The sequence below is a fragment of the Ictalurus punctatus genome, chromosome 15, assembly GCF_001660625.3.
Source record: "Ictalurus punctatus breed USDA103 chromosome 15, Coco_2.0, whole genome shotgun sequence".
In the NCBI taxonomy this organism is placed as follows: Eukaryota; Metazoa; Chordata; class Actinopteri; order Siluriformes; family Ictaluridae; genus Ictalurus; species Ictalurus punctatus.
In genome coordinates, this window is record NC_030430.2 from 14,494,449 (window position 1) to 14,512,726 (window position 18,278).

General features: G+C 38.7%; 1 protein-coding gene across 2 annotated transcripts in view; it reads right to left on the reverse strand.

Moving 5' to 3' along the window:
* Nucleotides 1–331: 331 nt before the first annotated feature.
* The window catches only part of tafa1a (TAFA chemokine like family member 1a), a 59,861-nt gene continuing 41,914 nt past the window's right edge, over nt 332–18,278 (reverse strand). The window contains exons 3-6 of one of the 2 annotated variants that reach the window (XM_053686431.1): nt 11,911–12,048; nt 5,018–5,142; nt 4,869–4,924; nt 332–3,808 (exon numbers count right to left, since the gene is read on the reverse strand). In XM_053686431.1, coding sequence (XP_053542406.1) covers nt 4,898–4,924; nt 5,018–5,142; nt 11,911–12,048 — 290 coding nt within the window. In that variant the 3' untranslated portion in view covers nt 332–3,808; nt 4,869–4,897. Of the gene's footprint in view, nt 3,809–4,868; nt 4,925–5,017; nt 5,143–11,910; nt 12,052–18,278 lie in introns of both variants that reach the window. The other variant, XM_017486479.3, reaches the window with a different exon arrangement.

The window sequence follows — 18,278 nt, forward strand, 5'->3', positions numbered from 1 at the left end:
AGGTCATAACAGTAAAAGGGTGCTCTACTAAGTACTAAAAATGATTGCCATGAAGGGGTTGAATAATTTTGAAACTGGAGAAGTCATTATAAGTTGCATTTTCAGTTGAATTTGGGGAAACCACTTGAAGCATTCGTTGTGTTGAACTATTTCAATTGCTTTTGTTCAAAAGCAATTTGATTTGTTCAATGCAAACAGATGAAAGTCTGTAAATTTTCACAATGAACCTGATATGCAATGGGGGTTGAATATTTTTGAATGCAACTATATAATTTGTTGTTATAACATTGGCATATTAATAATTTGATGGATTTCAAGTCAATATCTTCCCAATGAGTTGATATTTTAATACTCAGAAATAAATGCACATGCACTTATGTGGAACAGGGTGTGTGCAGTGGGATTACTGCCTGCCAGGTTCTGAGTGGTAAAACAGCATTTTTTTTATTACATTGAATGAAAGCTAAAAATCAAATAGCAAATTAACAAAAAAAAAAAAAAAAAGAAAAGAAAAAAAAGCACATGGGCTTTTTCTTGTTTATGCTTTTGAATTTTGGACAGTTGGCTTGTTCGTGACACTACCACTAAGCACTGATATACAGTTTAAACACGACAGTGATGACAAAGCATTTGCTGTAAGTTCTCTCAACCAGCGAGGTATTCATATCACTAAAATATCAACCTGAAGTCTCTAAGAGAAATCACATCTAATCTAAACGTCACTGCAACACATCAAACCACACTTCTTAATAATACAATTATATTGCAAAAAGTATGTGGACACCTGACCATAATGCCTATATGTAGGCCTTTTCCAGACTGTTGCCACAAATTTGGAAGCACACAATTGTCTAGAATGTCTTTGAATGCTGTACAGTCAACATTTCCTTTCACTAGAACTAAGGGGCCCAAACCTGTTTCAGAATGGCAATTCCCCTGTGCACAAAGCGACATGGTTTGCCAAGCTTGGTACAAAAGGACTCTGTACAGAGCCCTGACCTCAACACCACTGAACACCTTTGGGATGAACTGGAACAACAACTTCATACCAAGCCTTCTTGACAGACATCAGTGCCCTCTTGTGCTCTTGTGGCTGAATGAGCACAAAGCCCCACAGCTACGCTCTAAAATATAGTGGAAATCTTTCCCAGAAGAGTGGAGGACGCAAAGGGGAAACAACTCAATATTAATGTCCATGTTTTTAGAATGGGATGTTGAATACTCAGGTGTTCAAATACTTTTGGACATATAGTGTATATTCAAACCCAACCTCCAAGTCTGTATCAAATCCCGCCAATGCTCACTAAAATACAGGGGCTATATAATAGTGCAATCGTATGCCTTATTTTTGTGCATGCACCATGTATTTGTACCATATAAATAGGGGCCACTGATTAAAATTGCTTTCCTGATTACAAAATCTGATTGTGTTCCAATATCATGGTTCTGTAAATACATTTACAAATAGAGTAAAGCAAATGATCTACACTCCTGGGCAAAAAAAAAGGTTGTTGTTGTTTTTTTTTTTTTTTAAAAAAAGGCTAAACCCTCAAATGGCAAAATATGAAGCTTTTAATGGTCTTAAAAACAAATCACTGGTCATACAATTAAGCAAGAATTAAACAAATGCACTCCTGTGCCACCATTTGCTCATTTACTTTTGCTGCATTGAACTGTTTGGGGGAAAAGCTAGAAACAAGGAAATTCATTTATACTTCTTCTTGTACACAAAGGTAAAATCAGGATAATGATTCAAATAGTTGCTGTAAAATTCAAACTAACATATGTCTGGGTGTACAAAATTAAAATACAGTATAAATCAAATACAAAAATAAAATTTTATAATAAAGATATATTTTTCAAAACTATCTGCAAGTTTACCTACAAGGCTTAAACAAGGGAAAAGCTATCCCATACTAACTTACCTTATCTTTTTGTTTAATTTGTGCTAAATTTCTGACCAATGATTTGTTGCTAAGACCATTAAAAGCTTCATATTTTGCCATTTTTGGCTTGGCCCATTTTTTTGCCCTGGAGTGTACATGTATTTTTAAATTGCACCAATCAATTAACAGGGGTATAATTAACAACGTGGAGAAGGCAAGGTAATATGTTTCTATAAATAAATATTAGATCTTTTTAAATGTTAATTCACCCCCACTGTGATTTTTTGTTGTTGAAGACATCCTTGAAGACATGGCTTACATTTAGGACCTCCAAAGTGAAACAGTGTAAATCAATAGATTTATATATAATATAATCCACAAATATATCCACACTGGCATTAATTTGACATCAGGAGAATATCCCAGGAGTTTTTCATGACGTCCTCCAGTTCCAGCTGTATGCTTCCACCTGTAGACACAATCAAATAACTGGCCATCTGGTTTTATTGAATTTTACCAGCTTATTTTTTACCAATCAGGGCTAAAGGAACACTGTAGGAAAAAGGAGGATTTAATTTAATAGAGTGATTGCACTGCAGTCAATTTTCCCTTGAAATGTACTTTTAGTATTCATCAGTAATATTGACAATTACCTTGAATTACAGTTTGAGTATTGGAAAAGTTCCAAATTTGACTGTTTACTCCTTTTTCTTTGCATTTTCACCAGTTATGGGTTTTGTATTCATGTATACTGTATCTTATACAGGTTACATCCTCCCACAGATTTTATGTTGTATGTCGAGTTTCACTGGACATTTTACTGGTGCCATGTGGTTGGCTAGAAAAAACAAACCCATAACATAAAAGTAACTTTTTTTTTGTGTTCATTCAGGCTCTCAAAAGACTATCACCTCTATTTAAATTGATTTTCTCTGAAGTAGCATTCAGAACCTTTCAGGACTCTAACACAGGGCATATCTTAAAATTCCACATTTTACTACCTGTTTAATGAAGGCAAAAACTCCAGATAGCTGAATATAAATCTGACTCTGAGTATTTAAACTCCATGCTTTGTTATATCTGCATGCAGCAGCAGGTTTCGATCAGACCTCATTGGCTTTGATAATATGTCTCATAGCTTTCACACTGGAGTCCTCTCAATGATGCTCTATTAATTTATCATTAGTTTAATGAACCAGAAACAGGGAAAATCAGCTAGAGGTGGACTAGAGCTTCACTAGCACATGGTGGATAATGTGTTCATCTTTTCAAAACACTTTACATTATTGTGCTTTCGAAATCACAGTTAACTGTGGTTTCAGAGTTACAGTTTAATTGACCACAACTCAAACATTATTTTTTATATGCCATTTCATCTTGTGTTTTGCTTAACCACATAATGATGTCAGATATCTGTGGTTAAACGATGATGATGAGTCTGCGAACAATTATAGGATCAGTTTTATGTTACACATGTCCTTAATAGTCCATTTTAGTTGCAGGAGAAATGCAGTGAGCTCCTCAATGATACCTGACGAGGCTTTACCCACTTGTTCTTATGAAAAGTCTTCTTCCTTCCGTAAAGACATGCCGTAAATCAACCACTGTAGGTGAGTTTGTTAGCTCAGTCATTTCTGGAAACAAGGATCACCAGGATGTCATGAATGAAGACTATATTTTGGGCAAACTGCAACAAACAGGGTAAAGTCTCAGATTACCAAGGATTTACAGCGCAAACCAAAATGAGCAGAAACAATGGTCAAATCATGAATGAAAAAATGTCCATAGACTTCCTCAGTCAGACGATGGTCACATTATTGGGTAGAAAGTCGAAGAATGAAATAGCCGCCTGAAATTTAACATCAAGTTCACCAGCTTCCTTCCATTGGAGTAGTTTATTTAACTGTTGTCCTGTTGTACTCCTAAAACGAATAATACACAAATAAATTACTGCAATATTAATACAGGGGAACAAAATAAAAATGCATAAATACACACTATAATAATTAAAGATGTCCTAAAGATGAAAACTGTAATGTTTAATAGACAAAATGGTCAAATTGGGATAATTGCAGTTATGTTTCTATAGTAATTGTTTAAGAAATCTGAGTTATGGCCTATTTGGATGGGATTAGTCTTACATGTAATTATTACCAGACTATCTCTGGGATTTTTAGTCCCATCCAAATCAGTCCTGTCAGTAATTTTTACAGACTGCGCATGTGCAAATCTGCAAAGATTAACCCTAAGTAATATACACCCAGTCTGAATTGACATTGTAAAAATGTCATTATATCCTGTGGGGTAAGAGGTTTTGGTTTTTTTTTGCTTTTTTTCAGTAAACAAAACCAGGTATCGGCAGAGTATAAAATGCACAACAATAAAACATAGACAACATTTAAAAGGATTTGTCAAAGAAGAAATGCTTCTGGGTAATTTTAGGTCAGTTACTGAGCTCCTAGCACAGGTTTAGCCTACAGATACGTCCAGGTCATGTGACTTACTAACGCTCAAGTGCAACATGTGCAGCCAAAAGCCCTACAACAAGCAAATTTAAAGTTATAAAGGTCAAAACAAACGTTTCATATTAAAATGAGGTGTATGTAGTATGTGTGGGATTTTTCCGCATGTGTGACGAGCATGCGTATATCATGAAGACCCTCCGATCTCTATGATTTAAACAGAGATCACTTATGCTGAGCGATCATAATTACTACATTGTTTTTAGTTTACTCTAATTTGTTTATATTTCTTGTACAGCACTTTGGTTTCAACATCTGTTGTTATGAATGGGCTTTATAAATCAATAAACTAAACTACTACAGACGTCCTCAATGCTTAACAGACATGTCTGAAAACATAATCCCTTCTGAAAAGTACTGTAATCATTTCAGCAAATGAATCATCATTAGGATTTTATAAACTAATAACCTAGTAACAGGCATGCAGTGATGCAGGGTAGATGTGCAGAAAATAACAAACCTTTGTTCTGCACTGAACAGCTCCCACTGCTACAATGATGTATAGGGATGGGTGTTCTGAAATAAACACACACACACACACACACACACACATTATTATGCTTTGAATAATATCTCCATGTTAATTCATGCATATGAACCAGCTCTCACCCTGGTGGTTTTGATCTTGTTCCCAGAGTAGCACATCCAGCCCGAGTTGTCTGGCAAAGTCTTGCACTCTTCTCCCTCCAGACATGGTTCCATCTCACACCACCATTTCCCCACCACTATAGAGGCTGTGAGAAAGTGCTCATAAACACTTTTTGCAGGTTGAAAGGAATAGTTCATATAAAAGAAATACTATCATGGGTAATAGACCACTGAATTAACGTCAGTAGGAACAACTAGGAATTGAGATGAGACTTAGTTTGTCCATAGTTTGCATTTGCATACAAAAGTTTGTACTAGGGGCGCACAGTGGCTTAGTGGTTAACATGTTTGCCTCGCACGTCCAAGGTTGGGGGTTTGAATCTTGCCTCTGCCCTGTGTGTGCAGAGCTAGGGTTAGGGTCATGTTCTCTCTGTGCTTTGGGGTTTTCATCCAGGTACTCCAGTTTCTTCCCCCTGCCCAAAGGCATGCATTGTAGGATGATTGGCATCATAGTGTGCGACTGCACTGCAATAGGGTGCCTTATTCCCTGAGTTGCCCGGGACCCTGTGTAGCATTAGTAGTATAGAAAATGGGTGGATTGATGGAAGTTTGTAGTCTCTAAGTGATTAAACTGTGCTTTACGGCATGGTGAACTGTATCAGCTGTATTATATATATATATATATATATATATATAATCTATATATACACTTCATGAAACTTGTTGGGTTTTTTTTTTGTTGTTGTTGTTTTGTTTTTTTTACATTTGGACAAGCAAACATTTGATCATCTTTGAAACAGTGCCTATTAATTAATAAAGGTAATGTATTTCAGGGAGGAAACATAGCTTTTTCAATCATTTATTAAACAGAAATATTAATAGATTTGATATTCTTCTGTGGAAAAAGTAAGTACACACTTGGCCTCAGAAGCTAGTATTGCACCCTTTAACAGAAATAACTTCTTGTAGGTGTTTTGCATAATTGTCCACCAGGCTTCCCAATGGGATTCAAATCTGGACTTTGACTGGGCCATTCCACAACCCTCCATTTCCTCTTTTTGAGTCATTCCTTGGTGGATTTGCTAGTGTGCTTAGGATCATTATCCTATTGAAAGGTCCACTTTCAGTTCAACATCAACTCGGACAGATGGTCTCATATTATCTTCAAGCACTCTTTGATATGACGCAGAATTCATAGTTGAATCAATTAATGCAAGCTGTCGAGTCCCTGAGGCAGCAAAGCAACCCCAAACCATAACATTTCCACCACAGTGCTTCACAGTTGGTATGAGGTGCTTCTCCTGAAAAGCTGACTTTGGTCTGTGCCAAACATGTCTGCTGTTACTGTGGCCAAACAACTGGATCTTTGATTCGTCTGTCCAGAGCACATTATTCCAAAAGGCCTGCTCTTTGCCTATATGCTCATTGCCAAACGGTAGTCTTGCAAAGGCTTTCTCCTGGCATGCCTCCCATGCAGGTCAAATTTTTGCAATATCTTTCTGACTGCAGAAGCATGCACTTTGACACCAACAGTTGCAAGACTTACTAGCAGATCCTGTGATGAAATTTTGGGTTTCTTGAAGACTTCTTTTTGCCTCAGGCGGTCTGCTCTTGGGCTGAATTTGCTCTTATGGCCAGTCCTGGCCTAATTGGCAGTCGTTTGATATCTGTGCCATTTGTAAATGATTTTCCGTACAGTGGAATGATGTATTTCAAATAATCTGGAGATCTTTTTAAATCCCTTGCCAGACTCATAGGCATCCACAACCTTTTTTCTGAAGGCCTTACAGAACTCTTTATATCTTGGCATGATGACACCACACACCTGAATATCAAAGGAAACACCAGCCACTACATATGAGAGGGGTATAAATAAGACAGGTTCCACCACCTTCACACTCTAAACAGGTTCTAATCACTGGCACCCAACCTTCAACACCTGATTCTAATGATATAGATTTGAAAGTGTGATATATGTAGAGGTGTACTTGCTTTTTCCATGGGACCTATTTTTTTTTGTTGTTTACATAGAGTGTACTTATATTTTTCAGTGCATCCAGACATATATTCCTCACTCTCCTAACTACATAACATTGCCACTACTTTACTGTAGTTCCTGAATAATTCCCAATAAATACTGGATAACATGCTTTAAGATGCAGAACAAGCCAGAATGTAAAGTTACTGTAAATATCTTTTAGCACACTTTAAGGTTAACACTGAAATAATAATTGGGATGTTATATTTATACTGTATTTTCAAGTTTAATATAACTGTTTCATTATCAGTCTACACCAACTACGCAAACTAAATGGTGTTGTGTGGTATAAACAGAGTTTGATAATCTGTGTTTGTATACTTACACAGACCTAAGAACTTTTCTCTCACCATCCTGTAGATAACCAATGATAAAAAAGTCAATATGTGACATGACATTAGATTCAATTGTCTAAAAATTTGTCTTGTTTCCTGTTATACGTATTGCCCTGCAAAAGGCCTTATGCGCAGTAAAATGCTACATTAGTTCATTTGATTTCATTTCACCCTATATCAACTCCCAGTCTAATACCACATACACCTATAATTCAGACAGATTTGCTGCCAGTAATGGGGCAAAATTGACATAAATACAGTTTAAGTTCATGGTTCATTTCAATGACTTGTGAAAAGATCAGGCAGTGTAGACCTTATAAAAAGCTATCAATTTCACTCACTTTGTTCTGTGAAACAGTGATCATTTTGAAATGGCAAGAACTGAGGCATTATATGCAGAGAAGGAGAGCAATCTGGCACAGTGATGGGTGATTTATAACTGATGTGCTATGAATGCTGAAAGCTTTTTAAACTCTCATCATGCATATGGTCGTATTGTAACAATAGAATAATACTGATTTAAACTAAGGCATATTCAGGAGCAGTGTGAATTAGCTTTTTGTCCACAATTTAAATTCTATTTAATACTTCTGTCAGCCATTATACAGCTGTATATATTAGTCACAATATTTTTAATGATAGTTTCAGTGTTCTTTTTCGTAATAGCACAAGTGACAACCTTTAATGTCACTATCTGACATATTACACCTGATACCTGTTTGACAAAACTAATTGGAAAACTAAATGCTTATGCATTTGATTTACCATTTATTTATTTCATCTCTTGAGAGGTTGGAACCATCCCTAAAACTAATTATGCAGATAACTGTTGTGTTTTTGCTCCATTAAACGATTCATAGAAGAACGTGGGACGAACACAGAAATTTTTATCAGGCTTGCAATCTAAAATAAATTCAAAATGGTTGAAACTTTTCGCTATAACAGTTAGGGTTTATTAGGACAAATCACAAATTATCATCATAAATTGAAGCAGTGGACAATGTACACGTAGATATCATTAAACAAAGGTTATCCATGATCAAAGTAAAAAAAAATATTAATTTTGATACGCAAACAAGCTCATGGGTTGGCTTTGATAATGCATGCCATAAATCAATCACTTCATGTGTGTTTGCCCCATTCTCCTTTGTTGTAGTATATCATGCGATAGGGGAGATTTAACTAGTGGGTGGGAACTGGAAAGATCAACCTGAGGAAAAAAAGGAAAAAGATATTTCTTTTTCACGTATCAGCAGAATTGAAAAAAAAATGGAATAAGCTAGAATATAAGGCTTGGAACAGTATAAGACTTCACAACAATTAAAAGAAACTGCCAGGTGTAAATAGACAAACTAATCAAGGTGAAACAAGGAACAGGTGCACACAATCAGGGAAACCAAACCAATGAGAGGACAGTTGCAAAGACAAGACTAAAATAGAAAAAAAAAGCACATGGTGCTCGTTGCCTTGGGAACTACGATATTCCATCTGTGCTCAGACATCTGACCTGTATGCTGACCTCTTTGTTTATATCTTACCTTGTGCAAGCCCCCCCCTCCCCCGATTGGTTTCGAGGAGTCCGAAAATAAATAACGTTTGGTATCATTGGAAAGCTCATTTCCTCTAGCGTCATGACAGCTGGTCTAAATACGCTCATTTCCTTTCTAGAGTTCACTAATAGTGAGAAACTACAAGCTGATCTAAACAAGGAGACAGAATTTCATTGGCTAAGGAAGTTCAAAGTTAATTTCTGGCGACGCAATTCGCCGAAACGCGTCACGTGACATATTTCATTTTGTTTTACATATTTTTTTTCAGTTGGATTATATTCAAGGAAATCCACTGTTAAAAATACAATAAAAGTTTTTTTTTAAGTTCGATAAATGCATGATGTTTCCAAAGTCAATGAGCTATCGTGTTTAATAATTGTGATCTCAATACTGACCAAAATAATCGTGATTATGATTTTTGCCATAATCGAGCAGCCCTACAAAAAAGCTACTTCTTTTAAACTATAAATCCCAATTTTCTCCTCTCTCTGATCCTTAACTGATTCAAACTGGCCACAGTTACAAAGTAAAAAAAAAAAATCAATATCAATATAACCTCTGGCTTCCTTCAAAACTGCATTATTGGTTCTGATTTTTACAAAAAATCAGTTTAAAAAGCACTCTCATCCTTCATAAAGTAAATAAAATGTCTCATACATAACCCACAAACCTGAACCTCATGTAAAGCTTTGAAAGGAAATTGAAGCGTTGGCTCCTTGTGTGTCTGACATTCCAGCACATCGGCTTCATGAAGCAGACAGACAGATGCAAGTGCAGATTTCTGGTTTTATTAAAACTACTGTAGCAGATAAACCAAAGGGCTAGACAAGACACAAAAACATGAGGCAAGCAAATGGTCAGGGAATCAGGATACATGCTAACTTGGTAAATGTGACGCAGGTTATGGTCAAAACATTCATAAAAACAGGAAGATAACAATGGTTTAGACTCGCCACTGACACAATGCTGGCATGAGATTCACAAAGGAACACTCTTTGTGTCTGGGTAATTTAATTCGAGCATTGTGATTGCAAAAAAATTGGTGTCATTAATATTTAGAATTTCATGGACTTTTTTGTGATTTTTCGGGCCACAAATGTTTGATTTTGCTACGTGGTTTTTCAAAATTGCAACATGCAGAGTATTTAAAAAAATATTTGCAGAAAACTACTTGAATTGGTGAAATTACAATTGCACAAAATTGTTTTACACGGTCTTTCACAGTGATATTTGTTGGTAAATGAGACCTTTTAATTGTACTCATGTTCGATGCATATGAATCGAAGAGGGCTTTGTGATGACGTTACATGGCTCATCTTGGCCCAAATTTGTGGTAATTTTGAATATTGCGGAGTTTGCTTGATTTTAGGTTCATTTCTATGATCAGAAAATCGCAAAATCCTGGAGGGACTGAATGATTAGGTTACTGTGAGCAGAGATTGGTGCTTGACTGGAGGCCATGTGACGAGGCTTTGGGCTGAGGTTCATGGGAGTTAGCAGTTAGCAGTCTGCTAATTTCAGGAATTGCAGACAGGGGCGTTACAATGAGCTTTATCTCACATGAGATAGAGGACACCATCAATGATCTGCTTTAATGGCCACCAGTGAGATTTCAACTGCATCCATCGTTCAGCTTAACTGAGATTTACAACCACCCACAGTGCTTAAAAGCAAATGAGATGGGTTAACCCTAACTATAAGTGTCTTATACTGGACTAAGCAATTCCGATAATTATGACTACACAACATTCCCTAGGGATATACATTTGAGGCTTATCCAGGTCATTATTCTTGTGTGAAATGTGGTTTTTGGTTGGTATTTCTTGGCACAGCTGAGGCTAATGCTCTTCCTGCAGTAGCAGCTCAGAGCGACTCATTTGTCAAAAGGACAGAGTGGTAATAATAAGAGGTCCTCAAGAGGCCCTTGGGCGAGGATACTACAAAAGTGACCTGAATGCAGAGCCCGCTCAAATGCTGCACACTTAAACATTCATTCATTTATTCATCTTCATTAACCATCATCATTCATCTTTATCCTGCTCAGGGCCATTGTGGAGCTGGAGCCTATGCCAGGAACACTGGGCATGAAGCAGAAATAAACACTGGATGGGACACCAGTCTGTTATAGGACACTATGTGCGCGCACACACACACACACACACACACACACTCACATTTAGGGGCAATTTAGAGTAGCCAATCCACCTACTGGCTTATTTCTGGGAGGTGGAAAGAACAAGGGGACCTAGAGACACAGGGAGAACATGCACAGAAACTCCACACAAGTTTGAGTTCAGGAACAAACCCTGGAGCTGTGAGGTGGCAACACTTCCCACTGTGTAGGTCTGGGCGACAAAAATATCGTATCACGATAATTTAGGACATTTCTACGATACACGATGCGTATCATGATATATAATATAGCTATATAATAGCTGCCTATTATATAGATGTATAAATGAACACACTGTCTGCAAAACAGTAGTAAAATCAACAAGAAAAAGTTCAAATGAATTTTTTCTTTAATGCCTACAAAGATTAAGTTTTTTCTTTAAATACGTCAAATCAACAGCATCCGTTCAGTACCATTTATTTTGTAATTATTAAAAACGTTTTAAAAAATAGATCACCATACCAACGATATCTCAGAAAAGTATATCACGTAATCATTTATCACGATATCGATATTATATCAATATATCGCCTATCCCTACCACTGGGCCACTGTACTGCCCAATTATACATGTCCTGTCCTTATTATTGAACATGGCAGTGTACAGTCAGGTAATGCTTTATTACTTGAATGACCGCTGGACCACACTGTATCACAAAATATTCTGTGAAATATGAAAGTATGCACATACTGTATGCTCACTTGTATGCTCATACTGTCTACCTGAAGTCTGCAATAGCTAATTGAACAAACATGAATTTTCTGCCAAAGGGCCATAAACAGTGCAGCAGTTTCAGCTTACAGCTCAATTCACTCACCGTCCACACAGGAGGGTTTATTCCTCGTGGTTCCTGCTACTTTCCCCGGTAAACAGGAACACTTGACTGTCTGTGATCGCTCCTCGATCTTGTTTTTGTTACAGCATCTGTGTGCAGCAATCACCTCACATGTCCCTCCTTCTGCCAAAAAGGGGGTTGGGGGTTAAAAAACAACAACCAATTAACAAAACGTCTCAGAGAGTTGAGTCTTTCTTAATCATGCCTCATGCAAAATTATACATAATAACATACAATGTTGCTAAAGTCATCATCATGATCATCATCATTATATTATGACTCTGCATGTCATAAAAAATGAACCAGTAAACACTGTAAAAGTGGGTGAAGTTCTTAAACTGCAGTGTTTCCAGTTGGGAAACTTTAGTTATGTAGATTAATGTTTGTCCCCTGTGATTAGCACAGTGCCGTGGCACTAAGTAAGAATGATGTAGTGTGTGTGTCGCGGTGAAGATTAGAGGCCTGGGAGGGGGCTGCTATCTGTGTAAAAATGCAATAATGAGGAGGGTGGTGGAGTGGGAAGGAGGTAACACATAAAGACAGGGGGCTTGCAGTCACACACGATGAGTGAGTGATTACTAAACACTCCAGTACGTCCCCACGGGGACGGAGGGAACCACGCTCACAAAGAATCTGAATAGTACTACTGCAGTGTGGATTGAATGGAACTGAATGTGTGAAGTGAAATATTATTTAAGTCATGTGGCTTCATGGTCCGACATGTCGTCCACAAGACCTAGGTTAAATATTAAATATTAAATAGCATTTGATCCAGTGTATAAAAATATAGTAAGGAAATAATGTCTCACGACTCATAAAAAAGAAGCATGATTCATAAAACAGAAGCTTGGCGCTTGATCAACCCCCATCTGGAAATATAACACTCCCTGTTAGGTTAATGACGAGACAAACAATTAAACATAAAAGCATGGGTAGAGTACGCCATAAAGACCCAGGAGAGTGATTAGCTGACTTCCTCTCGCCTGGGTTCCCACTGATTAGGATTGGAATGGCCCAGGGTTTCCACATCTGGGATAAGGTTTGGCTAAGATGAGCAATACGCTGAATAATGCAGCTACCAGCAATAGGAGAGGGGAATGCTGGGAATATGCTGAGCACCGTGTGGGGTGTTGAACAGCGTGCTTTTGCGCTACATTAATTATGAACCACTCCAAGATCCAGTGGAGCTTGAGATAGAATGCACTGAGGTTTGTTTGCTTTAATGTGCAGATATGGCCAGAGCCATATCTCCCTGCAGTTCTTGCCTGGTTTCCCATTAATTCTAAGCAAGGTTGAGCCTGGCCAGTACCTGGATGGGAGACCTCCTGGGGAAAACTAAAGTTGCTCTTGGAAGTGGTATTAGTGAGGCCAGCAGGGGGTGCTCACCATGTGGTCTGTTTTGGGCCTAATGCCTCAGTATAGTGATGGGGATGCTACACTGTAAAAACAGCACATTCTTTTGGATGAGATGTTAAACCGAGGTCCTGACTCTCTGTGGTCATTAAAAATCCCGGGACACTTATCGTAAAAAGGGTAGGGGTATAACCCCAGTGTCCTGGTGAAATTCCTCCATTGGTCCTATTCCATCATGGCCCCCTAATAATCTCCATCCCAGAATTGGCTACATCCCTCTCCTCTAGTCTCCACCAATAGCTGGTGTGTGGTGCAATTCTGGTGCACTATGGCTGCAGTTGCATCATGCCGGTGGATGCTACACACTGGTGGTGGTTGAGGAAACCACACTCCACCCCCCCATACTATGTAAAAAATTTTAAAAATCAATAAAAATGTAAATATCATGAATATCTTCAGCAGGATTGGGGGTTTCATTAGCTCCTGAGTGAAGTCAGTCAAAACGGAAGTAAGAGAGGAATATAGTGAGACACAGAAATCACAGCCTGAAGAAAGAGAAAAACGCGAGTCAGAGTGAGAGTCAGCGAGAAACAATGTGTTGCCTGCTGACTGTTCTAACAGCATAGCTAAGGGTTATGAATATTTAAAAAGGTGACACTGGACATCTCAGAGTCATGTAGGAGAGTGATTGCTTTTCATATCTGTTCAGTCTGTGTGACAGAAGGAGAGATGATTGTTTTACTCCAGGGGCCAATGCTGTCACAGCAGTAGTCTGTGTACCCGCTTTTAATGAGCGCAACGCATTAAACACTGAGTCGAGTGTTAAAACACACTGAGTTTCGTGAGTGTGAGATAAAAAAAAAAAACAGCTTGTGAGATCAGTTCTTGTCTGTTTGGGTGCTTGTGCTGTGTCAGATGCGTGGGTGAATGTTGGTTTGTGTTTGTATGTGCATGCATTCATTTTAAATACAGGGCACCATGCACCCACACATTCACACACATTCCCACCTAGGAGAAAATTTAGAGTAGCCAATCCACCTATCAGATTTATTTTTTGGGAGATAGGAGGAACCTGGAGGAAACACAGACATGGGGAGAATGTGAAACTCTACAGACCGCAACACAAGTTCAGTAATCCTGTAAGAGGTCAACACTACCTGCTGCACCATGGAACCACCAATATTGTATAAACTATGCAATCATTATATTAAAGGAATATCCTTCACACTTCTAATCTTTTCTTTAAAATTGTTTTGTACTGTGCTGTGCTATGCATTATTAATATGTCTAATGTTTTATTACCAAAGCTCTAAGATTCTACATTGGGTATTGAGCAGAGCGGTTTGCTTTGTTGTCTTTGTTCTCAGCTTAGTTCCCAACCCCAGGTGCATTGACAAAATAACATCAATCACCTGGACTACTACTCTGTAACTGCACTCGTTCTTCTCTCATTTAAGTGTTTCTATGCAGTACACTTCAGAATAAATTACACCCTTTATAGAAATGAGAAAGAATGAATATATAAAATGATTGACATAAGCAATAAGTGATATTTTGTCCTTAAACATAAGGGAAAACAGTACAGTACATTTCAAACAGAGTGCATTTTTTCAGTACTGCACCCTTTTCAAATATAACACAAACCTTCTCCTATTCCCGCCTAGTGACTTAATGTGCTGCTTGAATGGTTGAGTGGTTTTCCTTCACCACACCATGTGGTGTTCACTGCTGTGTCTGTCAAATTAGTTGGATTTCTGCTAATATGCAGCTCTGGGATGGGAGTCGGTTTTCACTCCACATAATGGATAATGTATTTTCTTCTCTTGGATTGGATTTCCCCCATAGTTCACACTACACCGAGTGGTTAGATCCATCCTGTATAGAGCCACTGTAGTATAGCAGTTACTATATCGATTACTGTAACAAAAAGGGTGCTTCAGTGTACTTTAAACGAAGAAATGGAGAATTAGAGCACTGTGCTTGTGCTTGTGTACAGCTTCTTTGAATCCATTTCGTCCACTCTTCAGCAGGGAACTTTTTATAGGCTACCTACAGTGAGGGAAAAAAGTATTTGATCCCCTGCTGATTTTGTACGTTTGCCCACTGACAAAGAAATGATCATTCTATAATTTTAATGGTAGATTTATTTGAACAGTGAGAGACAGAATAACAACAAGAAAATCCAGAAAAACGCATGTCAAAAATTTTATAAATTGATTTGCATTTTAATGAGGGAAATAAGTATTTGACCCCTCTGCAAAACATGACTTAGTACTTGGTGGAAAAACCCTTGTTGGCAATCACAGAGGTCAGACGTTTCTTGTAGTTGGCCACCAGGTTTGCACACATCTCAGGAGGGGTTTTGTCCCACTCCTCTTTGCAGATCTTCTCCAAGTCATTAAGGTTTCGAGGCTGACGTTTGGCAACTCGAACCTTCAGCTCCCTCCACAGATTTTCTATGGGATTAAGGTCTGGAGACTGGCTAGGCCACTCCAGGACCTTAATGTGCTTCTTCTTGAGCCACTCCTTTGTTGCCTTGGCCGTGTGTTTTGGGTCATTGTCATGCAGGAATACCCATCCACGACCCATTTTCAATGCCCTGGCTGAGGGAAGGAGGTTCTCACCCAAGATTTCACGGTACATGGCCCCGTCCATCGTCCCTTTGATGCGGTGAAGTTGTCCTGTTCCCTTAGCAGAAAAACACCCCCAAAGCATAATGTTTCCACCTACATGTTTGACGGTGAGGATGGTGTTCTTGGGGTCATAGGCAGCATTCATCCTCCTCCAAACACGGCAAGTTGAGTTGATGCCAAAGAGCTCCATTTTGGTCTCATCTGACCACAACACTTTCACCCAGTTGTCCTCTGAATCATTCAGATGTTCATCGGCAAACTTCAGACGGGCATGTATATGTGCTTTCTTGAGCAGCGGACCTTGTGAGCGCTGCAGGATTTCAGTCCTTCACGGCGTAGTGTGTTACCAATTGTTTTCTTGGTGACTATGGTCCCAGCTGCCTTGAGATCATTGACAAGATCCTCCCGTGTAGTTCTGGGCTGATTCCTCACTGTTCTCATGATCACTGCAACTCCACGAGGTGAGATCTTGCATGGAGCCCCAGGCCGAGGGAGATTGACAGTTCTTTTGTGTTTCTTCCATTTGCGAATAATCGCACCAACTGTTGCCACCTTCTCACCAAGCTGCTTGGCAATAGTCTTGTAGCCCATTCCAGACTTGTGTAGGTCTACAATCTTGTCCCTGACATCCTTGGAGAGCTCTTTGGTCTTGGCCATGGCGGAGAGTTTGGAATCTGATTGATTGATTGCTTCTGTGGACAGGTGTCTTTTATACAGGTAACAAGCTGATATTAGGAGCACTCCCTTTAACAGTGTGCTCCTAATCTCAGCTCGTCACCTGTATAAAAGACACCTGGGAGCCAGAAATCTTTCTGATTGAGAAAGTCAAATACTTATTTCCCTCATTAAAATGGAAAATCAATTTATAAAATTTTTGACATGCGTTTTTCTGGATTTTTTTGTTGTTATTCTGTCTCTCACTGTTCAAATAAACCTACCATTAAAATTATAGACTGATCATTTCTTTGTCAGTGGGCAAAGCTACAAAATCAGCAGGGGATCAAATACTTTTTTCCCTCACTGTAATTGGGTCAAGGTCATGAGAAACCACCCTGGCACTCTGAACCTCCACTGAAGGAAACCACCATGGCAGTCTAGAACATAAGGAAGTTGAACTGCCTTTTCGCTAGCGATCGCTTCAATAAAATTTTGGGGGAACTGCATGCCCTGGGAGATAAACTCAAATTCCCATGCTTTGGTGGCCAGATAATTCAGATGACCTTCTGGTTGAATCCGGGACTTCTGCACAAGATCATATCACCCAGCATGGTGAATCAGTCAATTTTCTTTGCAGCTTTCAATAAAGGTGGGCTGGCAGAGCATTCCCTGCTGTCCCACTGGGTGGTGGACATGAACATGTTGTATTCTTACTGTGACATTCTACATGCACAATATTTCAAGTGGTAGTGGTAGCTAAGTAGTTAAGATGTTGGACTTCTGGTTGGACGGTCGTGAGTTCAAATCCCAGTACTGACAAGCTGACACCTCTAGGTACTTGATCAAGACCCTTGACGCTCAATTGCTGTTATATAAAAATGAGATGAATGTAAGGTGCTCTGGATAAGGGTGTCTGCCAAAATGCTGTAAATATAAAATTCAAGAAATCAAATAATATGTTCTATTTATACATCGCTTTTCTAACACTCAAGGTTGTTGTCTAGACACATAACGGGGGGGGGGATGTCTAATTGGAAGAAAAAATTGAACAGTGGAAGGCCTCATCATATGTGCACAAGAAGGTATAAAGTTGAAAAACCTGTTGGTTTTCCAGGGTTCAGAGAACCACAGTTACATACTTAACTAGCACTTATGGATGTGTCCTCAATTCAGACCACAGTATGAGTTAAATCCATAGACTGAAACGACCACTGATAAACAAACACTAATGTCAAAAATCTGGTTAAGATAATTACTCTTACCACTGATGTTGTCTTTTAAAACTTTGCCCATTGCACTGATGGGTGCCAAAAATTCTGGAGCCATCTGTGTGCACACCACACACTTGAAAAGCACATTTCATGGTCATATGAAGGCTGGCATATGGAACAGAGGCATTTCTCATCAGGCTTCCCCAATTCCCAGTTGAACTATTTCATTCTGGTTCCTTTGTTTGGCTTTTTCAGACTGTCTTTCACAGAGGACTACCCCTTTAAAATTTATGTATGAAAAGTGACAACGTTATTTTCCGGTTGAACTTTGGGGTTAGTAGTGAAGGTCCAGCCTCTAGCACTCTATACATCATTTCAGTGTGAATGGGCTCTACTTATACAGACAAGCAGCTGGGGAGACTGATCCATATATCATTCACCATCCATAATGATACATGGGGAAGTGCAATGTGATGAAGAAGACGAAGGAGATGAA